The sequence below is a fragment of the Nymphalis io genome, chromosome 16 (assembly GCF_905147045.1).
Source record: "Nymphalis io chromosome 16, ilAglIoxx1.1, whole genome shotgun sequence".
In the NCBI taxonomy this organism is placed as follows: Eukaryota; Metazoa; Arthropoda; class Insecta; order Lepidoptera; family Nymphalidae; genus Nymphalis; species Nymphalis io.
Window position 1 is genome coordinate 7,239,650 of NC_065903.1, and position 27,009 is coordinate 7,266,658.

The 27,009-nt window shown below is 31.8% G+C and overlaps 3 protein-coding genes across 4 annotated transcripts; 2 read left to right on the top strand and 1 right to left on the bottom strand.

Moving 5' to 3' along the window:
• Positions 1–79: 79 nt before the first annotated feature.
• On the bottom strand, positions 80–4,211 carry LOC126774118 (enoyl-CoA delta isomerase 3, peroxisomal). The gene is made up of 4 exons (XM_050495451.1): positions 4,123–4,211; positions 1,867–2,250; positions 1,569–1,658; positions 80–1,479 (listed from the first exon to the last, which is right to left on the bottom strand). The coding sequence occupies exons 2-4, from the start codon at positions 2,233–2,235 to the stop codon at positions 1,213–1,215; spliced, it is 726 nt and encodes a 241-aa protein (XP_050351408.1). The 5' UTR covers positions 2,236–2,250; positions 4,123–4,211; the 3' UTR covers positions 80–1,212.
• A 3,632-nt stretch (positions 4,212–7,843) lies between these two features.
• On the top strand, positions 7,844–10,774 carry LOC126774116 (glycerol-3-phosphate phosphatase). 2 transcript variants are annotated; one of them, XM_050495447.1, is made up of 6 exons: positions 7,844–7,862; positions 7,993–8,144; positions 8,216–8,376; positions 8,488–8,625; positions 9,323–9,666; positions 9,771–10,774. In XM_050495447.1, the coding sequence occupies exons 2-6, from the start codon at positions 8,048–8,050 to the stop codon at positions 9,940–9,942; spliced, it is 912 nt and encodes a 303-aa protein (XP_050351404.1). In that variant the 5' UTR covers positions 7,844–7,862; positions 7,993–8,047; the 3' UTR covers positions 9,943–10,774. The 2 variants fall into 2 exon arrangements, with proteins under 2 accessions (XP_050351404.1, XP_050351403.1); XM_050495446.1 differs by lacking the exon at positions 7,844–7,862 and having other exon boundaries at positions 7,869–8,144.
• Positions 10,775–13,152: 2,378 nt separating this feature from the next.
• Positions 13,153–27,009, top strand: LOC126774120 (tubulin polymerization-promoting protein homolog). The gene is made up of 4 exons (XM_050495454.1): positions 13,153–13,320; positions 22,023–22,165; positions 23,294–23,575; positions 26,675–27,009. Exons 2-4 carry the CDS (start codon positions 22,031–22,033, stop codon positions 26,864–26,866), a joined length of 609 nt encoding a protein of 202 aa, XP_050351411.1. The 5' UTR covers positions 13,153–13,320; positions 22,023–22,030; the 3' UTR covers positions 26,867–27,009.

The window sequence follows — 27,009 nt, forward strand, 5'->3', positions numbered from 1 at the left end:
CGAATAAAGTACGCCATAACAAATAAAAAAAAAACAGTTGACATTTGTTATAGCATTTTAATTTTATTTTCCAGTTTCCATTTTTACTCTCAGTTATTATACTTTATATTCTTAGTAATTTACAAAAAACTATGGCCCGAAACACTTACTGGAACTGTTGTATTATATGTATAGGATAATTATGATAAATATAAAACAGTTGAATGAAAAATTGACTGTCACCGTTATTTGTTAATCTTTCACTGTTGGAATTTACTTCTTATCGTTACTGTTTGAAGTTTTCGACCATGCTACTCAACTGCGAATTATGACATGTGGCAGAATTTCAAGTTCTCAACCGACACATATACCTAGGTATCCTTTCATCATCATCATCATCATCATATCAGCCAAAAGACGTCCACTGCTGGACAAAGGCCTCCCCCAAGGATTTCCACGTTGGCCGATCTTGCACTGCCCGCATCCAACGGCTTCCCGCGACTCGTTCTAAATCGTCGGTCCACCTTGTAGGGGGCCTGCCCACGCTGCGTCTTCCGGTTCGTGGTCGCCACTCGAGAACCTTTCTGCCCCAGCGGCCGTCGGTTCTACGAGCAATGTGTCCCGCCCACTGCCACTTCAATTTAGCAATTCTTCGGGCTATGTTGGTTACTTTGGTTCGCCTGCGGATTTCATCATTTCTGATTCGATCTCGCAGAGAAACTCCGAGCATAGCCCTCTCCATTGCCCATTGAGTGACCTTGAGCCTTCTTATGAGGCCCATTGTGAGCGACCACGTCTCTGATCCATAAGTCATCACTGGCAACACACACTGGTCGAAGACTTTCGACTTGAGGTATCCTTTACGCAATGTAAATTATAATTATGTATCCAAAACCTATCTTTTGTAAATTACACGTGTTCTAAGCCTATTATCTAGGTTATCTCATTGTCGATGGCCAACTCTTTGTCAGAAGCCAGCAATAAATAAATATAATATTATAATTATTTCAACAATAAAACAGCGTTTTTAACTTAAAATAAAAATGTATCGATATTTTTACAATAATATACAAAGTGATTAATAATATATCTCTGGTATATTAATAATATGTTATAAGCTGCAATTATTTTTAAGTCATCAACGTAGATTTTTGGTCATCGGGTGGCCCATTGTTTATCCACAGTTGTATGTAAATTAAATTAGCCCATACCACAACCGAATGTTAACAAAATTCATAATTTACTATTAAGATTAGAAAACACTATTCTTTGAAGTTCTTGTAATTCGAGAATGTTAGTTTCTAATAACTTGTCCATGTCGATTTTTCTGATTAATCTTTTAGTAGCTAAAACTGAATCTAATGATAGATTTGAAATTTCAGTAATTTTATCCCAAGCCTTTACGTGTAATTCATCAGTCTTATAAAGATAACTGATCAATCCGCAATCTAAAGCTTCTTGAGCAGTCATTTTATAATTCATGATTAACATTTCCATCGCCTGAAAAATTAATGAATATAAAATAAAATATTCGATGAAAATTTAATTTTTCATAGATGTTAAATTGGATTATGTCATAAAAAAATTACCTTCCTCACGCCCATCAACTTCGGAAATGTTACCGTAGAGCAACCTTCAGCCACAAGACGTAATTTCGTAAATGGGGTATAAAAATATGCCTGCAATAATAATGAATATTAACAAAATCTTAAAGATTTAACAGTATATAACTTTTTTATTTACGTAACTAAAATCAGTATAACATAATTTATTTTGTAATACATATTTATTTAGACTTTTTAATAAATAGGTAATTCTTTGTTTACAAAATAACTAAACAAAAATAAATACAATCGTTTCGTTATTTTAATTTTTCTCGCTACTTACATTTTCGGAAGCGAACACAAAATCGCATAACGGTAGAGTCGTCACAGCTATTCCTATTGCTGGACCATTTACGATAGCAATTAATATCTTTGGAAATGTTATAAAAGCATTTATGAATTCTCGTAGGCTTTTTGATAAGGTGTCAGTAGGGGTATCGTTGCTTGCATTAAAATTATTACCACTGCTATAAAAATCACCAGTTCCAGTTAAAACAACTATTGAAATTTTATCGTCAGTGGCTGCATCATTTAATATTTTAGTTATTCGAATATACATTTCATTATCGATGGCATTTTTTATGCGCGGTCTGTTTAATGTAATAATTTTAATGTTGCCTTTACTTTTTTCGATGACATACTCTTGTTCCATTTTTGTAATACGTTTCTAAAAAAACGAATCGCATATTAAGTTTTCATGATATTAAAATAAGGGTTCCTAAAAACGAATGAAAATACAGCAGGTGTTCTTAAGGTTCCTATTTTTGTGTTTTAGAAGTCTAAAATAAAACAGCAAAAGAAAATCTTTAGTTATTTCTCATTGACGATTAAATAATGCCATTTATTTGCTAAATTGCGATTCCACCATCTAGCGTTATACAATAATTAGAGTACGATTGTAAAAACCGTTAAAAGAAAGAAAAACGAACTAAAAATCTCCATACATGTGATGAAATATTACATAACATATTTTCGTGATATCCAAAACAATGCAAAAATCTGATTTTTACATGGGCAAATACGACTATTACATGGACAAAATTCTGGGAAACCCAATTCAGCCTCAGTGAAGGCGCAGAAACAATTTTTAGAAACAAAAGCGCGGAGAATTTTGTCGGTAACTGAGGGCAGAGATGGAAATTAGGTACCTATACTAATACGTAATAGTTGGGTAATTATCCTACCAAAACAAAAAAAACGCCGTTATTAATTACGGTTCTAACAATCGTGCAGGCATAGCTAATTGGTTTCACTAGCTAAAAGGTAATATTTTTTAACTATTATATTACATTACATATACTCGTAAGGTATATCATACCGAAATTATTATAAATATACCAAAAAACATGATTAAGCACTAGATTTCAGTGAAACATATTATGCATTAACCGGTAAGAATGAGTTTAAAATTTAAATGCATATGCAACTACGCAAATGTATATTGCTGTTTTTTATCCTCGTTAGCGGTTAGTTTGTTGATTGATTTATATTGTTATCTAATGGTTAACCCGCGGCTTCACCAGCGTGGAATTCAGTTTGTAACGAAATACCTGCAAAATCTGCCATTTTAACCTAGGTATATAAAGTAATAATTATAGATACAAAATATTTAAATTACTGGGTTGTTATTGTAGCTGTAGCAGTTATTTTTAAATCACAGACAAACACTTAGATTAGATATCAATATAGATAAAATTCCAGATTAATTGTTAAGTTGTATATACTACTATGGTGATATACTATTTTGATTTGAGAATTATTATGGTCGATGTCGCATAGCACTTTCTGACATTTCACGATTGTTTCCTGCGTTGAGTTTCAACTTTGTTCTTAGAGAGTTGCCGTAATGATATTCTCGACTATTATGTGAAAATAAGAAGCATAAGTATGAAAGTATTAAGCAAAAAAATCCTCGAACGTTAATTAATAATGTGTGTAGGTATTTTAAATACATTGAAGACACGCTTTGAAAATTTGTTATTTTTATACACAACAAAGTTTCTTGATAGATTAATTTCTATTTTATTAAAGGGCCTTTATCACTTTTTAGGTTCTTCAAAAATATTTAGCTGGTATGTATCTAAGTACTAAGTTAAAATATCGCCTTTACCTTAGGAGCGTTTTCGTAATAAATTATTATTTTGTGTTTGTTCTTAACTTAGGTACATACTAAAAAGATAAGCTCATTTTGATTTTCTCTTTGAGATATCAAAGACAAATGTTTATCTTGCAATTTGGTATTTTACATCGTATGATTAAAAACTTATCAGAAGAAACTACTGCGACTACAAGATTATATTGTCTGTGTTTTTAAGGTTAAGTGAACCATATCAGCGATTATTATATTATATTAATAAAACAATGTGTAGGAGGGATTTGTTTTTTGAATATTGATACTAAAGAAAAGTATTGAGACGTTTTTACTAAAGAGTGAAAAAAATTGGAAAGTTTCTTTATTATAAGTATTCAATGTTGACGGTCATGAATAGCAACTTTCAACGTTTTAAGTAACACGACTATTTATTAGTAAGCAGCTTACCAATCAATACTTATTCACAAATCACAACACATACACAGCAAGAAGTTAAAACTAGATAAAAAATGTTAATAATTGCGTTGATCGGGATTGAATGAACCAGTACTCGATTATTCGACCCATACGATGGAAAAGATTCGGTCGTTCAACTCGTTGATATTATGATCGAGAAGCGAGCCAACGTCGCCGAGTGAGTGAGATAGAATTAAGCCAAAAAATCATTCTGATTTCCGCGTAACTTTAGTCCAGCCAGAAATGTTTGTATGTATTAGAATTTTACTGCGAGTATTTCATATATTTTATTAAGCTTCTAATTCATTAGTATCGTTACCGTAAAACTTTACACGTTGCTTTATTGTTCATTGCGCATTGGCCATTTGACAATAAATAAATTGTCGCAGTTTATTGTAACCGCGACAAATTATTTAAATATAAAAATAGAATATTTTATCATTATCTAAAATACCTCTGCATTTAAATAGATTAACTAAATTACCAGCAGAAATTTATATCAGGCCCTAATTTAATCCAGTTTTAATTTGCTCGCGGAAGTGTACTGATTCTGAGAAAAGAAGCAAACGGCGAGTGGTGATAGTCCAGAGCCGCGGAGGTAAGGCGAGTCTAGTCCAACGAGTCAGGGGCACCATACCCTGACGGAGTGTGCTACGTCGAGGTGTACTTTTTTGCCTTTACATACTTTTCGATAAAAAGTTATTGGGGTTTTCTGTTAAAAATTCTCAGTAGCAGCCCGGAGTCTGGAAAATGGAAAGGTGTACACTCCCGGGCCTCGAAAAGCACGTAATGCCGTTGGTCCTGCGCCTGAAATCTTTCCAGTCGTGCCGTCTTATCGGATTATGAGAGTTAGGGAATAGATAGTGCACCTGAGTTTGCGTATATAATAATATCAAAATACCATAATATCTCTTGCGCAGTATACTAATCTTTCTTGAGTTTGGCCACCCTGGCTGAAATCGATCCGTAAGACATTATTATTATTAAAGTACTGCGTTTTTCATGCGTTTATTTATTATTGGATTCTGTTTGTGGCTTCTATGTGTGAGTAGTGGCTCATCGTACATTCGTCCACATTATGAGGCAGAATAAAACAGAAAAAAATAATAATTACAATAGTTCACAACCACTCATAGATATTTTCACTTTAAAAAAAAATTAACGCTCCCTTCCATCGCCAATGTGCTACCAACCTTGGGAACTAAATTATTATGTCCCTTATGCCTGTAGTTACACTGGCTCGTTCGCCCTTCAAACTGGAATACAACAATGCCAAATATTGCTGTTTGGCGGTACAATATGTACATGATGAACATGGTACAAACGAATGGAATATACGACATCTTTGCGCCAGCCACTTCGCCACCGCAACGTTGGTCACCACCACCAATTTTTTTCTTGGGCGTGAATTTTAATTTTGCCGTAAATAAGATATCAATTTAAATTAAGTGTATAGTTAATTGTTCAAAATTCGAAAGGGCATCCGTAACAGCCTGTGAATGTCCCATTGCTGGGCTAAAGGCCTCCTGTCCTCTTTTTGAGGAGAAGGTAATGGAGCTTATTCCACCACGCTGCTCCAATGCGGGTTGGTGGAATACACATGTGGCAGATTTCAGTGAAATTAGACACATGCAGGTTTCCTCACGATGTTTTCCTTTACCGTAAAGCACGAGATGCATTATAATCACAAATTAAGCACATGAAAATTCAGTGGTGCTTGCCCGGGTTTGAACCCACTATCATCGGTTAAGATTCACGCGTTCTTACCACTGGGCAATCTCGGCTTTATTTTTTATATAGCCTTATAAAGTTTTAAATAAATAAAAATTAAAAACATACTATTCAATTTTTTTTTTATTATTATGGTATTGGTAGGCAGATATATGGGCCATCTGATGATAAGTGGTCACCAACGCTCATAGGCATATCATAAGCAGGCTACATTGGCATTGTAAGAAATGTTAACCATCGCTTACATCGCCAATGCACTCCCAACCTTGGAGTTTCAGTCAGTCAGTCAACCAAAGATGTTATGTCATCCTTCAAACCGGAATACCAAGTACTGCTGTTTTGCGGTAGTATATCTGATGAATGGTTGGTACCAACCCAGACAAGCTTGCACAAAGCCCTACCACTAGTAAATATCTATTTGTAGTTTACAAATAATAAAAGATGTAGGTAAATAAAAATTAAGCGTAGTTCTGTTCGCTCCCGTTATCCGTGGTTTGCTTACACCGCGGCATTTTTCTAACTTTTTGCGTTATTATACCAGTCCTAACTTCTAAACGAAAGGTCCTATTCAAATATTTTAATAGGAATTTACATGCATATAATCAACCTTTATTACAAAGCTATTTAATTGCAATAGGATTAATATCATGATACGAATGCTATTATATTTCGATTCTACCCGTGTTTTCATTGACTAATTTGAACAAAAAACTTTTATTATGATTTAACTATATAATAATAGTTAGATATATATAATAGTTAGGTAAAGCCTTGCGGATCTTGTTGTAGGAAATCATGAATACTATAAACACGCAACACATTATTTTAGGCATCAATAGTTTTCGCACCGCACTTCAAATAATAACTTTTATAAGAAAAAAATGATAGATAGATAGATTTAGTAGTTTTTGAGTTTATCCATTACAAACAAACATACAAAAAAAATTTACCTCTTTATAATATTTATATTATAATAATAATAATGTCCTCCAGACCGCTTTCGGCCACGGCAGCCAATCTCAAGATGGATTAGCCAACTGCGCAGGAGATACTATAGTGCACAAGTGTGTGCGCAAACACAGGTGCACTCTCTATTCCCTAACTCTCATAATCCGATGGGAAAGCAATCCGACACGACCGGAAAGAGTTTAAGCGCAGGACCAACGGCTTTTACGTGCTTTCCGAGGCACGGGAGTGTCCACACTTCAACTTCCAGACTCCGGGCTGCTACTGAGAATGTTCTGACAGAAAAACCCAATATTTTTTTTATTGGCTCGACCTGGGAATTGAACCCAGGACCTCCGCGTCTGCGGCCTTACATCAAGCCACTATACCACCGAAGCAGTCCTAATTATCTAATTAATAATATAATATAAATTCAAACTCGAAAATATCTTCAGGATTTTAATGCGACAACATTCCCTCATGTTACGGCATAAATCACTGAGAAACTATATTTCGGAACAAAACCATCATACACGCCAGCAATTTTCTTTTCGCTATCGCTTTTACATGAAATAATACGACAATGCACCATTGTATAATCTTCGATATGATATAAGAATTATTTCTCTGTCTTCGCACTATAATATATTACAGAATCATTTTCTAATATAAAAATAAGCAAAAATTGAACATCAAAAACAAACGAACGCACCAACTGTCAAATTTTGTTTCGCAAATAGAATTGCTGACCTTGATAAAACGGGTTACGCGATAAGTGACAAAAAAAATTATAACTGTATCTCTGTCTAAAACATTTGTAACGTACTGCGTTCTCTTTTTTGTGTAAGTGAGAAAATAATTCTCATTGGGTCTATTAATTTCTATATCTACGCCTCTACTACGTAAAGTAGCTGTACCCACTACTAGTACCTACGTTTAGAGCACTCATCTGCCAAATGCCTGCATTGACATAATGTCGACTGTCGAACGTCGTTACTGAAGTTTGAAATTGACATTTGACATTAGTTTGACCTTTTCATTTTTCAGTTGTAAAGGTAGGTTATAATGCTAATGCATATAATATGTAAATGTATGCCTTTTAAAATAAAGATAAAATTCACTGAAATATTGCTCTTATCATAGAATGTTTCGGCGATTTGTAAAATGTAATTTCTATTATATTAGTAGGATATATTGTAGCGGCAAATTAAATACACCAGTATTAAAATCATCGGGGAAAATGTTTAAATCTGCTGTTTTAAATCTTCAAGAAGCAAATGCAGATCAAGTGCAAGAATTCTTAAATTCTTTTGATACCGTTTTAAGTGATTGTGATGGTAAGTAAAAATGTTTCAAATAAACATTTCTCAATTATTATTTCAAATAATACTTTATTTGTGTATTTTAGGTGTTTTATGGATAAATAATAATGCAATTCCTGGTTCAGCTGAAGCTATGAATTATTTTAGAAAACTGGGTAAAAAAATATTCTATGTGACAAATAATTCTACAAAGACTCGAAGTGAATTTGCTGTAAAAGCTCAACAATTAGGATTCATTGCAGAACCGGTGAAAATATTACTTATATAATTATTTAAAGTATCAATAATAATTACTGTTAATTTGTAAATGATATTTTGAAGGAATATATAGTATATGTATATTTTTATTTTTTTGTAGGAAGAAATTCTTTCAACTGCTTATTTAGTTGCACATTATCTTAAAGGTATTGGATTTCGAAAGAAAGTTTACTTAATAGGCTCAAATGGCATCGGGGATGAACTAAAGGCAGTAGGGATACGCCACACTGGAGTAGGAGTAAGTTATTTTTTTTGTTACATTACATTTATAGAATACTTTTCTTATTTTTGTAAAAAAAAAAAATACTTTGTAAGTATCTGAGTCCTAAATTCAATATAGATTATATCGATTTATATGGTAAATATGTCAAATGGTGGTTCCACTTCACAATGGCTCCAAAATCACCTAGTTAACCTAAAATTTCTAGGTTAAGTAACTAACTTAAAGGAAATGTTATTTAGCTAGGAATGGTAGAAAAAAAAATTAAAATTGAGGTACAATTTTATTCTGATTCAATATATGTATTTTACATTTTTATTTATTTATTACCTTATTTTAAACAATTTTCCTCTCATAACAAATGATAAAAATTCTGTCTCTTGTCCAATCAGGCCTGACCTAATAATCAGTATAGACCCATTTTGCAATTTCACAATATTAATTGTATCATTTTTGTTACATTCATTCTTACATGGGATAAATATAGATGAATTATATAATATATAGTCTTTAGTAAAAAACTAATACATTTATATAATATCATGTCTGTACAGGCAATCACATGTGTTATATTGACTTCAAATGCTATAATGAAGTTATTAATAAAATATGATGTTTATCTTTTGATACAAGAAAATTATTGTTGCTATTTTAAGATCAAATATCAATATTGTCCCCAAAAATTATATTAATGATATTGTTTATTATGTTTCAGCCAGATAGTGTGAAAGCTGATTTTAAATCTATGACTACAGCAGAATTAGACCCAGAGGTTGGTGCAGTAGTTGTTGGTTTTGATGAGCATGTTAGTTATCCAAAGTTCATGAAAGCAGCATCATACTTAGCCAATGAAGAATGTCTATTTGTAGCAACTAACACTGATGAAAGGTTTCCTAAATCTAGCACTATTATTATACCTGGAACAGGCACTTTGGTAAGGGCTGTAGAGACATGCTCTGAACGGAAGGCTTTGGTACTGGGAAAACCAAATGATTATGTTCGGAAATTTCTTGAATCCTTTGGATTGGATCCGGCAAGAACGTTAATGATTGGAGACAGGTATATAATTTAATTATATTTTTTATTGCATAATATTTAAATTATTATTTAAATATAGAAGATATAATGACAATGATGATAATTATATATTTTAAATGTTTCAGATGTAATACAGACATTGAATTTGGTATGCGATGTGGTTTTCAAACTCTACTTGTAATGACAGGAGTAACCTCTGAAAAGGATCTAGAGAAAATGCGTAATGAACGAAGACCACCACTACCCGATGTCGTCCTTCCAAAACTGGGAGATATTCTAAATATAACAAGTGCATAGTACAAAAAAGTAGTTAAATAATAAGGATCAATTGACAGAAAAATGTGATAAAAAAATATTCAAAATTATATATTTTTGTTCTTTATTTGTAGTCGTAAGTCAATTGTTCTTAGAAAATTTTGTAGCAGCATTACGATATAGTCTTTCGTGAGATATAAGATCGATGACTAATGCCTTAGACTAGCTTTCATGTTACTTAATATAATATAGTGCTATATAATGTATCCTTAATTATGAGGAAAATGCTTACAAAGTATATATATAATATATCTTTGGCCTGTATAAAGAGAGATCATTGTTTTGATAAAATTTTGCATCCAATTTATTTATGTATGTTTAATGAAGAATGCGACAACGATTTTTGTTCATAAGCATAAAATAAGGCTATGAAAACCACAATTTTGTGCATTTTTACAATGTATTTAATGTTAGATGCTTTTATACTCGTAAGTGTCAAAGAAGACTTACATTGTGTTGGTTGGTATCCTAACTATTCAATAATAAAAATTCAATTAATCAGTTGTACAAAATGTTATGAAAAAACATTGATTAAGAATGGATTATAGTAAAGAGTTTTAGAAGTTATACATAAATACTAAAATAGTTTATAGGAAGGAACATTGTAACTAATAAAAATAATAAATAACCATATATTAATAATTTACCACAGATTTTACATTTAGATAATACATTGAAAGTATATGATTGAATTTTTTTTTAAAACATGTAGGCTAGCGCTTGACTGTTATCACACCTGATGAAATCAATCCAACTATAAACCATTTTTTTGTTGTAATGCTTAAATCATAATTAAACAGTGTACACTTGTTCATTCCTGACTTTTATTAACTTATTTTTAAATGGCATGTTTGTTTTAGCATTTTAAAAGAATATAATATAGGAGTTAATTTTGATGAAGTTAATTTCAGATATAGCAATGTATAAATGTAAAAAAAATGTTAGGAATATGATAAACAATTACTTTAAATATTAATTGTTTATGAGATTATCGTAGTATCTAGGATAATCTATGAGTATATCCTTGTCCAATCGAAGGAGCAGTAAAGATAAACAAAGCTTAGATTTACATGTTCCATGCTATTTTCTAATGGCTCTGCTGTATTATGCACTACAAACAGTTCTTGATTTATTTACTTTTATTTATAACACAACACTATTCCACTTAACTAGTTACCTATATCTTTAATTTAATTTCCAGAGTTCTGACTACAATTTCGCGGACATTCAAAACGCCATTTTTTCATTTAAGAATGTGTATACTCATTACAATGCATAATCATATGTCCAATAAAAGGACATCCTATGTTGCTGAAGTTATATACACTATCATAATCGAAAAAGTAAAAAACAAACCTTAGATTTACATATTCCTTACATTACACAAAGCTCTGCTATATTACGCACTACAACAGTTTTTGATATATCATGAATTACAATGCAAGGCCATTCTATTTAACTACTTATATCCATTTTAATGTAAGTACCACATTCATTTCCCTAATCCATAATGAATACCACAGATCATTTTAGATTTCGACCGAAGATGTCACGTCATTTTTAATCAATGTTTTTTTATCTCTATCCTGTCTCCTGCAGTTGAAATAGTATCTGTAATCATTCTAAAAGCTCACGGACTACGAATTCAGAGACAGTTCATTCACTGAAAATAGTTAAGATGCTTGTTATTTATATGCGCGATAGATCCATCACCCAACTATGTCCCTTAAAAGTCGGATAACATACGCAGAGACGTTCAATATCCAGAACTATGTTGATTGGCAAAATAGCTACGTGATGTTTACGAGTATGTACAGATAAAAACTGGGTCATCTATTCTACAATGCTCAAGTAGTATTCTGCATGTCGGGTATATATGTGTCTGCTTTTGATCGACAATTTTTACAACGGAAATAGTTTAGATTTAATGTCTTTATACAGTCTATGAATTAAATATTTGGAGTCTATTTTTAAAAACAGTATTTGTATAGCATATAAATAGTTAGTTATATTCATTTAGTATATTTTGTCTGAGCTATATCCACATATTATAATGGTGTGAATTTTTGTTCTTCAAATTTTTTAAGACCGCCCTCGAGGCGAATAATTAAAAACTTCATATTCGGACGAATATCTTGTAACATAAACAAATAAATTCAACCGTATTGTGAACCTTATTGAAGTCTTTTCTTCCTTAAGATTTGATTGGTTTAGGCTTTTAGTAAATGCATTTTCGAACAAAAAAAAGTACTGATTATCTTTGCAATAAGTTAGTACGTTGAATTTAAATAAATCGATACATTAAATTCAATATATTACAAAGTTTTTGTCGTATGATATTGAATTTAAATATTTTTTTATAAAATACGAAGAGGTCTCACGCTTTGTTTGAAATGAAAATATAATATAAAATATTTGTTAAGAAAATATAGATGCGAATAAAAATTAAGTTATTTATTGTTTATGAAAATTAGTCTTTTTTTTCTTTATTATTCAGTTATAATAGTAACTATTTACATTCCTTATTTAATATTTTTATTATTTAATAAAGACAGTACGCTTCGACCCTATTACTCGCATAGATTACATGAACTTAAATTATTATAATCATAAATCTATGTACATATTATATGTTTTATATGTGTTGCAATACATAGGCAATTTACAATAACTTATCAATATATCGATTCGAGTCTAAAAATTCCACCTAATGTTTACATGTAGGGTAGGAACAGGATGACATTGTCCAAATTGCGATACCACCTTCGCCGATATTCAAGATGCCAAGTTTTCGCGAACCCATTTTGAAAATAATAGATTATTATAGATCTAGACTATAAACCTTTTTATTTTAGTAAAATTTCAAGTAATTGATTTAAAACATTAAAAACGAAGTGATTACGATGATTCAAAACGATATGGGTCTATATTCTAAGCGTATTTCATTTTTTTTACTGAATACTATAAATATGTTTAATTAGGTAGTAAAGTTAACTTTATATAAAATCGTTAAAACTTTATATTAAATCTTCGCACATGAAAACAAGATGTAATTTATATTTCTTGAAATGGAATGGCAAAGTAACGAAAAGTGCAGCGTTCACAGTATTTTTATATTACAGAAGAATGTAGGTACTATCCGGGAAGTGGGAACGTAGGGAGCGTATATGCGCATGCGTACTGTGCCGTGGCTCAGCGCTCAATCTGGCGGTTTGACAACACTCCACAAGCTGGAGGCACACAGCGACCGCGCCAGTTTCAGTGTAGCCGCGAGAGACGCGCACCGCTACGAGCCGTTGATCTGTGCTAGTGATATCATATATTAAAATTATCACATAACAGTCCTCACTGCATATTTATGTGAGTCAATATATATTTTTATAACTAGTAATTATAGATGCAAACATTTTAGTATATCATTTTTAAAGTTTGCTGGACAAATTGTAGAGATAAATCTATTATATAGGTAAATGTTAAATTTATATATATATTTAAAGAGAAAAACAAAGAAATGATATTTACTAGACTAACATAAGTATTTTGATATAAAACAAATGCATAAAAGCATTCAGAATAGTTAACAAAATAAATAAATCATTATTCGTTTTTTGAAAACTTATTAATCTTTCCTTAAAAAAAATTGCAACAAGATTCTTGATTGAATAATAAACATATTGCATGTATAGTTTATACTAGCTTTTTGTGGGAAAAATGAAGGGTAAAGAGGATGCTAGCGTTTGCCCCATGGCGCCCCTATTCATATTGAAATGAGTTTTCGCACAACGAATGAACGCTCATCGTAAAATGTTCTTAGGGATTTCAGCGCATTAACTTTATATGTGTTATATTTTCGTCGCTGTATCTTATAGATAAAACGATTAATATAAAAATATGTATCAACAAATTTCCTGGCGATAGACGTTATCGGTAATAACAATTTCATGCAATTTCGTGATAAGACAACAGTCACAGTGGCTTGGTTGCACTGACCTTCATCAAAAAACAAAACAAAATGTGATAAGAATAATTCCACCTGCGCGTGGAATAATACTACGTTAATAGAAAATATATATTAACATCTATACTTATAAAATGATTTGCTTTGACTAACTATCAACGCAAAGCTAAAACTACTGAGTCTAGAAGGCTAAAATTAGGAACAGTGGGAAATGAGCAGGTATTTTGAATTTTCCCTTAACGAAATCTGGACAGCTTGTAGGCAGCTAATAGGAGAATAAAATTAGACTGGTTCAAAATTGAATTTCCTACGTTACTACGTAGTTACGTACGTATGTACGTTTATATTATAATATATAAAAGACGCAAACAAGTAATATGCTTAAATATAATACTGAATAAGGATAAACTATTTACTAAAGGCTAATGTCGCAATTAAAAATGGTATTGTGACGATGTAAGAACTCATCTTTGGGAAACAAAAGCTTAAGTAATTTTTATGGGTATAGTTCTTCAAATGACATATTACCAAGACATTGTACTGTCATTGACGAATCTGACATAATTAATTTGTAGAAATAATGTCATAAAATAATATTACTTGGATTTGAACAATTTTGTATTCGTTTTTTTTTAGGTTTATATATGTATTTAGGATAATATTTTTATTAAAACACCTAGATCAACTTCTTATTATTAATATTTATGATCTTATAAGTAAAAAAACTACCTAGCAACGTCAAAATACGTCGTAGTAATAAAAAATATTTTTATTCACATGAATATCTATAATAACATACTGTATTCAATAATAATCAAGATCCGCTTATTATAATTATAAAAAAAACTAACACCTACCATTATTATTAAATGATTTATTTATCTTAACATTATTATCATTTCCTACATAAGAATATTTGTTACTAATTTAATTTTTATTTTCAGTTCATACCTATTTATTTATAATACACATTCCGCTGAAAATAAAGAATATACATGAAAAGAAAAGTTGGAGTAAAACAATCTTGAAACGTTTGACATTTTAAAGTTCTTTGAAAAATTGTTCTATAAAAATTTTGATAATCGTAGAAAACTATATTATAAAATGAAATATATTTTGAAGAATAATTTAAGCATTTAGATGTCGAAAAATCTTAATATTAAGGATTATAAAATAAAAAAAGATGAGTTATAGATATTGTCTCCTCTGCCTTTTCCATCTTTTCAGTACATAATTCACTATAAGAAAAGACTCGCCCTTGACCTTTTTTACAAGCCTCTTCTATTGTGAAAGTGTTCATACAACTACTATAAACTAATATACGATAATTAGCTGACAGCGAGGCCATTAACATCAGTTTCGCGCGTCATACACTTTCAAGTTTCCCATCAATCTATAGAATATCTTTTTACAAAACATATATTAACTATGTTAAATGTAATTTACGATGTTTTTGCGTAGAATACATAAAAAATTATGTATCTAATTAATAAATGCAATAATTAAAAATGATAAAACTATTTATTGAAATATTTTGCGGTTTTTTAGTAATCTATACAAATAAGTTATAACATTATATTATATATTCGTATTATTACGTATTTATCTTATTATTTTTTATTTTATATTTATAATGATTTATTTATATTTATTATTGTGCTGAAAATAATCTGCGCCATCTTGACACTTTTTGCGGATACTTTAAGTTGTATATGTATGTATATCGTTAGCAGATGTTAAGTATTATATGAGACGATTCTTTCTCATTATACAAACGGCTTCGTTCGGTAGTCGGCAGATTACAAACCAGCGGGAGTTTGTAAACAGACAACGCCGTATGTATAATGACAAATTATACAATATACCGTCAATATGTTAAAAAAAGTCGAGATGGCCCAGTGGTAAGAACGCGTGAATCTTAACCGATGAACGTGGGTTCAAACCCGGGCAATCACCTCTGAATTTTCATGTGCTTAATTTCTGTTTATAATTCATCTCGTGCTTTTCGGTGAAGGAAAACATCGTGAGGAAACCTGCATGTGTCTAATTTCATCGAAATTCTGCCACATGTGTATTCCACCAACCCGCATTGGAGCAGCGTGGTGGAATAAGCTCCAAACCTTCTCCTCAAAAGTGAGAGGAGGCCTTAGCCCAGCAGTGGGACATTTACAGGCTGTTACTTATGTTATAGTATGTTTTATTACAAAACCAATGTGTTTTAATTTAGTTACTATTATAATACGCTTATCGGACTTCTATATCACTAATTTTTTAATGTATGATGAAACTTTTATAATTATAGAGTATAATGACGTAATGGCATTGCGAGTTCCATTTTGGTTTGTATACGTGCTAATCCTACAAATGCTCTGTTAAATAAAACAATGAATCTTACACGCCGTAATAATTTGAATAAATTAAAATAATATTATAAAACAATAATATTATAGTAAATTGTTTCCAAAGGTTAATTTATATATGCGAGTTAAAATGTGTTGAATTCGTTTTATACAAAATTGCAGGATTTCCGATTTTAATTTGTATATTTCAGATACTTCTCCCCAAAGTAGAATACTTACAGCAAATAAAGCCGCCATTCATGCGATATTTGTTTATTCGCTCAATTTTTAACCTGTAATCTAAAGATTTATAATAAATTACGGAAAGTGAACTGGTGCTACTCAATACAAATTCCATACAGAAACAACTACAAACTTTTAACCCGTCTTTCTCGATTGCATAGAGGAAGTTTTTGTGGACCAATGATTCAATAAATACTGTTTTAGAACAGAGTCCAAGAAGACGTTTCAAATTATATATAGAGAAGATTGTCCGCTATACGATTTGTAGTTTTAACGATTAGTACTGGTACACATTTCGAATGAAACAGTCGCCTCTGGGTTATTTCATATATTAAAAAATATTAGCAAAGCGATGATGTAACTACTTCGAAAAAAACCGTTTCATTAGTCGGCTTTTTTTAATTTAGCTTTTCTGAACCGGTGGTAATTTTTCTGTTACATTTATATCTTATGCTTTTATATTAAATTAATAAATTTTAATATAAACATGAAAATCAAATATTGATATTAATGCTATTTTTAAGATTACCAAGTATAGGTTTTATTACAATGCATTATAATTACATACATAAGCTATAATAATAATGTCCTACAAACCGATTTCGGCCACGGCGGCCAATCTCAAGAGAGATTAACCAACTACGCAGGAGATATTATAGTGCACAAGAATGTGCGCAAACACAGGTGCACTCTCTATTCCCTAACTCATAATCCTATGGGACGGCAATCCGACACGACCGGAATGAGTTCAGACGCAGGACCAACGGCTTTACGTGCTTTCCGAGGCACGGGATACACTTCCAACTTCCAGACTCCGGGCAGCTACTGAGAATTTTCTGACAGAAAATCCCAATAACTTTTTATTAGCCCGACCTGGGAATTGAACCCAGGACCTCCGGGTCTGTGGCCTTACATCAAGCCACTAGACCAACGAGGCAGTATTTGCTATTGCATTGTTATCAAATGTATCTTAATAATGAAATTTCTATGGAAGACTGTCTGAATGATATCGCAACATTATAAGCATATCATTGTATTTTAAGATTTAAGCATATGTTTTGAAATAAAAAAAGCATTTATTATTAACATATAATGTATATGTTTAAAAAAATATGTAAATATAAATATAATAAGTATAATAATAGACGTATAATACTAACTTTGTCTAGTGATTTAATATCGTGTTATGTTGTAGATGTATTTTACTCTGAAATATAAATGCACATACGAACGCTCTGACGCCAGCTAGGGAGTGGGTCACGTGGTGTCTTAAATAAATTGTAAGTAAGAATTTTAAGTGATTTCAATAATTATTCTGATGAAAACAGTATCTATATATAGATAATTATTCTTAGACTATAAGTTTCTATAAAGTTATTATCTACGACCGCTTGGCCCGTGGCTTCGTCCGCGCCATAATCGAAAATCCAGCTAAATAGTAGTAGTAAGGGATAAAAGGCAAAAATATATTAATATTAATGAGAAAACTCATATTCACAACATACACAACCGATATTTAAGATATAAGTGTGATTATTATTATTCTAGTAATTAAAGATAAATGGATATTAATGGATTAGTATTTCCATTTGCTGGAACAACAATATTTTTGGCATGACTTACACGTGACATGCTGCATATAGTCGACCATGAGTAAAACGATTTTGATGAAATAAAGACTAAATGAAAATACTTCTTATAATAATTCAGTTATTTCAACTTGTAATTTTTGGCCGTTTCAAAGATTAACCTAGACAAACAGACATACAGACAAAAATGAAAAAAATATATTGTTTGGCTTTTCGTTACTCGCAAATAGCCATATTAACTTTAAAAGAGGCTGTTATTTTAAAATCACACACTGACACATCAATTTTATTTATAGATAATTACATAGGCAAAGACAAAAACGTTCAGTACCTTTTTCTCCACTTTAAACCTACATTTAAACCTATTTTCTTTTCTATTTTAACAGCAGTTTTGTTGTTAATACATTGATATCCCTATAGTCTGTCTTTTATTTTTGTCTGTGTTCATGTATTTTGTATGTTTCTAGCCTTCCCTTTCGATATTGGGGAGTCATGAATATTGCTGTTGAATGTTTTATGCTGAGTAGAATAGCTTTGTCTTTTGTTTAAACTAATAGGCAATGAAATTTAAGATATTCGAAAGTAAAACTTTAAGTAAAAATGTAGTTAAACTCTAAAAAATATATAAATACAAGAAAAAACTGTCGAATTATTTGTCGTGGAACACTACATAGTTTCAAGTTCATTATTAATTAGTAACATTTCAAGGTATTATTGTTAATATTTTAGTTAAACACAAGTAAATGTGACGTGTAACTGATGTTGCATTAATATTAAACATGAAACTGGGTCACGAGGTGATGTGACGTTTCGTCTCGGTCACACCCCTAACGGAAACATTTATATTAAAAATGTAATTAGTCATTAGGGGATGGTAAATTGAAATGGTATATTGTTACGTTAAAAATATTATTTCGTGTTATTGGCAAAAAAATATCTAATTTAATATTGGTGTTATTTGTATGAAATGAACGTAAATGTTTTTTTTTTTTTATTTTAATTACAATATTTAATTGAATAGAAGGCAGCGATGTTTCAACCTTTTAAAATATAAATGAGAAATTAAAATTGGAATATAAATAATCGATGATAATAAAATAAAATAAAATGCTTTGATATTTTTAACAGTGTTGTATATTTTATTATTTAGTGTAATCATTCCAAAACTAAAAAGACATTTGCTACAATTTGTTTGTTATGGATTAATGGACTGAATATACTGACTTTAAAGCCGTTTTAAATGAATAGGTACCTACCTGTTACAGGAGAAAAGGTTACAATCTGACTTCTACAATGTTGAATGAATGTAAATTAGTCTGTCTTTGCTGCTGCTTGTTGTAGTTTACAATTAATTAAAAAAAAAACTTATTATATAATTTGAAATAATATTTCTATACAATAATAGGGATCCAGTGTTGATCTTGAATTTCAAAAATAAAGTCTTAGACATAATACGAGATACACGACATGATATAAGATTTTTTACGATACACCATTTCATTTTTCTTCCAACGACAAATTGTCTATAACCATTGTGATTAATCATATGCGATTTTCTCGAAGCTTTTTTCTAAGCAGTTGTAAATAGGTAGCGGGTATAATTTGGGAATAGCAATATTTATAATATAACCCTTAATAATTACGCTACTTATAAACAACAATGACACATGTACAGGTACACTCTGCGACGTTAAGCAAAGCTAATCATAAATTAGGTAATTTAAAAAAATACTGTTGGCGTTTTCGAATATTTTAACAAATTGATTAAAACAGTAGAAGTATTTGAAAGTTTTTTATGTTTAACTAAACCTGTTGTGTATCTACCCAACTCATGCGTTATCTTTTAATGATTTGAATAATTTTATCAGTATAAATTCTATAACTTTTTGAAGCAAATGTGTCGAATACTACATATTATTTACTATAAACTGTATTATTTATATTATAAACTGTATTTGTTTAGATATTGCACCCGGCATTTTAGCTATTTTTCTACAATTCCTGTATTTTTTACGCGTGGGTGCGTGTCATACACTATTTTGAGATGTGTGCGACCTTCACTCATAGGTCAGATCGTTTATTCTAGGTTTAATAGACCAGAGCACCCACAACCAGTCTTGCGGAGGTGTAATAACTAATTTCTCACTTTGCAAATTCACCTTTAATTTCGTCAAATAATTTAATCCTCAAGGTTAAACTACCAAAACGGTAATGATATCATGCCATATATATGCATTAACGAATTCAGTTGATATCATTGAAATAAAGGAAATTGTTCCGTAGATACAAGTTGTTAAGTAGGTAGATATTGATAAACAAATAGTATGAGAGATTTCAAACCATATGAACTTATCTTTACGTCATCAATAATATCTAAAGAAATAATAAAAGTGCTTTGAAATTATTGTGCATATCATTTGATTAGTTCATATTTTATATATTTTCTAAGTAACTAGGGTAAGCTACATGGAAATCTCAACACAATCTATATTAATATTATAAATGCCAAAGTTACTGTATCTGTCAGTTACGCTTTCACGGCTAAACCAATGAACCGATTTTGATGAAATTTGGTATGAAGGAAGTTTGAAACCGAAGGACGAACATAGGGTTTTTTATACCTAACACCTGTCCGTCTCCAAACACGTCGGCGCATTACCAGATTTATGCCTAGGTCTACAAGGCATCGGCCTCCTGACAGCCTGGGTTGGGTGTATTAGATTTCTAAAACCGGGCCTGCGTGGACATAGATATTTATTATTATTATTCCTTCCAATTAATAAGTGAACAATCGTTCTCATACATCTATTGACATGTGTGTGAGTGTTTATTTTCTGGTAATGATGCCATTAACTGAGAATAACCTGTACAAAAATTATTTTAGTGTTCATGTTTGTACACTTAGCACTCGTGAGGGAATACATGGCTATCATATTCCAATGGGACGACGGACGGTTCACGTGCACGACGTCACGTGGACCGAAGGTGTCAGGTGCTTTTCGAGGCACGGATTAACGAACGCGTTTATACTAGCAATTCAAAATATTTCATTTTTCATTATATAGGTATGTTTTATAGATTATCGTGAGAGGATAAATCTCAGCTGATATTTACGGATACACATAGTAAAACGTTTATTCGACAAGGTCGATGATGTAATTGCCGCTTTTAGCGCGAAAATAAGACGCAGTGATTCTAACTTGTCAATAATGCTAACAGCTAAGTTGAAAACGTTTGTTTCGTTATTTTTCTATGACATCATGTTGAACTTTGCAACATTGAAGTCGAAGGTAACAAGCGCATCATATGGCTTGAAGTTTATACTATTTATGTATAGTTATTTTTAATTATAATGTTAATAATATTAAGCAATTGAGTGTTGAGATAATAAATAAATATATAAATAATAAAAATTATTTTCACTAAAATAATAGTAACAGCCTGTTAATGTCCCATTGCTAGGCTCATAGCTCGTTTCGTTTTGAAACGAAGGTTTTTAGAGCATATTCCACGAGGCTGATCCAATGCAGGTTGGTGGATTAGACTCATATCTGTCACCTGCTAGTTTCCTCACGGTTTCCTTAGCCGCCGTGTACAAGACAAATTATAAATACAAATTGAGCTCATGAAAATTTAGTGACGCTTGCTCAGGTTGAATTCGCAATCTTTAAGTAAGATTCACGTGTTTTGACTACTGGACCATATCGGTATATAAAAAAATAAGATACTTATGTATTTCAAAATAAATAATAGATTTTATGTAATATCTACTTTAAAATTTAAAACAACATAATTTTGTATTGTACTCATCACTACACCTCTAATTTAAATAAGAAACCAGTTAAGATTTTATAACTTGTCTTACATTTACTAAGATATTTGATTTATTTGAGTACGTGCTGTGTATTATACAATAAATATAATAATTTTCAGTGGCAATAATGTCTGAGGATCAAGCGCAAGCCGTGGAGCAGGTGGCGGAGGATGTGAAGGACATCAAGCTCGAGAACGGGACGGCTCCAGGAGCAGCCAACGGAACACCGAGCAAGAGTGATGAAAGTGTCATACCGTTTAAGGTTATCTATATAATTACATATACATGTAGCGAACAAATCACCGACACGTAAGAGATAGCTTATAGGCCACAAGGAAATATGCCAATGAATTATACTCTAGGCGCTGCTATAAGAGTACACTAAAAAGTGTACCTGACCTACAAAATGTTATGTTTCGTACAATAAATTTAAAATAAATATTTAAAACTTAAAGGTTTAATCGTTTTTACACCTTCTTCATTCTCAGAGAGATTGCGAGACCTATATTCATGAAGTTAGAATAACAGTTTTATATTTATTAAATAAAAAAGTTTTTTCATTAACAATTTAGAAAATACCAATTTATGTATACTTTTTAAGTGTTCCTTTTTGTTTTGTTTTTTGTGTGCAAAAGAAATATTATATTTTTTTACCGTTGCTTAAATTTATATTGTTTCTATTCCTGACTGGATTTTCAAACTTAAATATTTACTATGACGTCCGTAGTCTAGTTTAACAACTGCAACAAATCAAGTTGCAAATCTAACACGAGTCGTGACTGGTGCACACTGCTCGCCCTTGGTTATTATCTAAAACTTCATTGCTACGTGCTAGGAAGGAACACATCAGACGCTCAGAAATGTAAAATGTGTATATGAAATACAATTAACACAACGACATTTAGATAGATAAATCTTCCAAAATATCCTTAAAGATTTGTTTTTTTATCTCTACTTCTTAATAAAATTATTTAAGCGATAAATTATCCATAATTCACGCAGCGACCATCAATTTTTGCATAGAGCTTATGACATCGGCCGACTCCTACTAGTCCAAGATTTTTAGACATTCGCTCTGCATAAAAACCCGCTACTCGATTTTTCGATTAGATTATGTGAGTATAAAACCGAGTTTTTGTCATCCCAGACCGTGATAGCAACCATCTTGAAAAACGTCTTTTTACTAACATATTCCAATCGAGTACCGGTATTTTATGCAGGGCGACGCATTTTTGGTGCTAGAATTCCTGGACTATACTTGTCTAAACTATAACGTTTCTAGTTTATTATAATTGTTTTGGTGATTTCTTGTACTTACGTTAATCTATTTTTATTATTGAATTATTATGGTGAATTAAATAAATAAATTAATACAATTTTTTTTTTCTAGGATGCTTTTAAAATGTTCTCCAAATTTGGAGATCCAAAATCGGATGGCAGACAAATAACCCTGTCTCAAAGTGACAAATGGATGAAGCAAGCGAAAGTGATCGACGGGAAAAAAATTACTACAACAGATACTGCCATACATTTTAAGAAACTGAAGTCTGTGAAACTTGGTCTTGAAGATTATCAGAAATTCTTAGAGGACCTTGCGAAGAGCAAGAAAATTGAGCTTGAAGAAATAAAGAAAAAATTAACAACCTGTGGTCATCCTGGAGTGTCGACGCACGTAAGTTTTGTATTTTGTTTCTTTTTCCGAGCATATAAATGAGAAATAAAACCTAATAATTTAAGCAATGTTATAATATATATACACAAACACAAATATTATAGATGACAAAACATGGAGTTAATATTCGTTAATTTCCATACAGGATATAAAAAAATGATGTAAAGAGAAAATACAGTTTTTTTGCTAGATTTTCACAGTAAAATCTATATACTGCACCAGTGGTAGCTTTAAATGAGTGTAATTTAATCTTGTAAAACACAATTCAATAAAATAAACATATTGATAGTTTCGTGGCTACAATAGATGCATATGCCTACCTATGTAATATTTATTTGACAGGAAGTATACAACCTTGGCCAAAAGTATTAGGCACCCCAATTTTTGCCTTAAAATAATGAATAAAAACAATCTCTTAGTTCTAATCATATTTATTACTGTTTAATTATTACAAAAGGAATATAAAAAACTTAAAACCTAGTTGGTCCACCCTTGGATTTGATTACAGCACTGTTTCTGTCGGGTATACTGCGTACAAGATCAGTATATTCCTGCCTTGTGATGGCATGCCATTCCTGCACTAACGCATTTTCTAAAGCCGTTTTTGATGTGATGTTGTGCTCTTTGATCTTCCGCTTTAAAATGCCCCAAAGATGCTCAATTGGATTGAGATCTGGGGACTGGGCAGGCCAATCAAGTAGGTAGATGTTATTTTCTGCAAACCAACGCATCGTAGTCGCCGACTTATGACAAGGTGCGTTGTCTTGCTGGAATACGACTCTGTCTAAGTTGGTGTCACCGTAAATACTCGTTAGCGAAGGCTTAAGTGCAGTTTCTAGCACTTCTATGTACTTTTCGCTGTTCATGCGACCTTCGCAAACAAACATTTCTCCAACACCCTCAGCTGCCATGCAGCCCCAGATCATTATGCTGCCTCCTCCGTGCTTTACAGTGGGTACGACGCAGTCTGGATGGTATTCTTCCCCGACACGTCGCCTCACGAAGGTGACACCTGGTGTTCCAAATACCTGTAGACGAAAGAAAAAAAATTTTTTTTTTTAAATGATCTTAACTTTCACGATTGAAGTGAAAAAAATAAGTGATCATTCTTATTTGTAACAAAAGCAGTAAAATAGGCTTACCTCAAAGTTTGATTCGTCAGACCATACCACATTGGACCAATCTTCCTCTGTAAAATGTTTGTGTCGTAGAGCCCACTCGTAACGTTTTCTTTTGTTGGCTACTGAAAGCCAGGGCTTCTTCCTGGCTTTGCATCCTTTTAGGCCCGCTTCTCCAAGTCTTCTTCTGGCTGTCCGAGCACTTATCGGCTTTCCGGCCCCTTCGGACAAGGCAGCAGCAAGCTCCGAGGAAGTTTTCTTCCGATTTTTTATTGACTCGCGTACTAATTTTCTATCTTCGCGCTTCGTAGTTATTCGTTTTCTGCCTGTTCTGGGTTTATTAGAGTGAGAACCAGTCTGGGCAAATCGTTTTATTGCAGATTGCACCGCGCAACGCGAACATTTCACCAATTTGGCGATTTCCTTTTGCGACTTCCCGTTTTCATGGAGCAGTTGTATTTTTATACGATTTTCTAAAGAAATTTCACTTCTTTTCGGCATTTTTGAGTAAATTAGGAGTCAACGTAATCGCGTAAATGGAAATTGCAGCTTGTTCACTTGTCAGAGTTCCGAACACAAGTGACTAAACTTTCACTGAGATGATCGCAAAAATATCAAATCATTTGTTCTCGGTCTCCCCGTGTTTTATGACCTTTACAAATAGCCGCTTGCTGTTCTAAGAAATTATTTACCACCCCGGCGCGTCATCTAAGATAAGCACTTATTCACTGTTCGATTAGTAAACAAGCTTTGAGCATTTTTTTGGGGTGCCTAATACTTTTGGCCAAGGCTGTATGTAGGTAGTTAATTTTAAACGTATTTAACTGCATAGCACAACATTCTCTTCATACGCCAGTATATATAGTATACGACAGGTCAACTATAACTAGGGGTCATAAGTCATAACGTCTGATTGTACTGTGGGGTTTTGTCTAGTTATAGATATTACTTTTTACTGGTGGTAGAGCTTTATGTTGCTCGTCTGGGTAGGTACCACCCGCTCATCAGATATTCTACCGCAAAGCAGCAGTACTTGGTATTGTTATGTTCCAGTTTGAAGGGTGAGTGAGCCAGTGTAATTACAGGCACAAGGGACATAACATCTTAGTTCCCAAGGTTGGGGTGGCGCATTGGCGATGTAAGCGATGTTAACGAAGCGAAGAAATGTTAACCACATTTCTTACATTGCCAAGGTCTATGGGCGGTGGTGACCACTTACCATTACGTGGCCCATATGCTCGTGCGCCTTCCTATTCTATATATAAAAAAAAAACATGAGTATATTCTATACTCATGAATGTTTTACCAATGATAATTGATTTTTTATTGAATATTATTTTCTTCGCCATGCTTGCTTCCCTTCGTATATATACCTACGTTATATATTAACTACACGCGATATGGTGTAGCCATTGTCCGACCGAAATACATGAATATCTATTCTTTAATAAGTGCATTTAAATGAAACGCTTTATTAAAAACTAAAACAATTGCGAGGATTATTCATCAAAGTGGTCACTTAATATGTATCTATTGATATTAATGTTGTATAAAACTCATTCATCATTGTTGGTAATTTCTAATTGATTAGCTATTGTTATGATGTAACGTAGGTACTCAATAATGTATGTCTACACCAATTTTTAAGTAATAATATCTCCTAATGTTCAAGGTGTTCCTACTACAGCTATGTCGTATATAGTCAAAAATATAGCAATATAACAATTAAGAATAATCTCTAAACAACATTAGAAAAAACCATAAAATTTACAATAAAAGTTGTATAAAAATATACCAGACAATATAAATTACTTAAACTTCGTTTCGTGTATATATTTAATAATTTGTGTAAAAAGTTAATTATAATTAAGTTATTCTTTATCATTAATTATGATACAAATTGTATATTAATTCTTCAAATATTTCTTAAATCCTACTTATCTTGGTAATATAATTAACTGTATTTCTCTATCACATATAGTTGACAAAGTCTGCAGCTGCAGCAGCGGCCGTTGATAGATTGACAGACACCACTAAATACACCGGCTCTCACAAACAACGATTTGACGAAGCAGGCAAAGGAAAAGGCATAGCCGGCAGGAAGGAACTCGTCGACAATTCCGGCTACGTTACCGGCTATCAACACAAGGATAGCTACAATAAGTCTCATTAGCTTCATGAATTTCTTATCCTCATAATCCCGTTCATTTATGTAGGTTGAAAATGATTTCGAATGTAAGGAACTTTTATGTGAATCTTGAAATGACTATGTAGACCCTAATATTTAATGATTGATTTTATTATAATGAAGTAAGA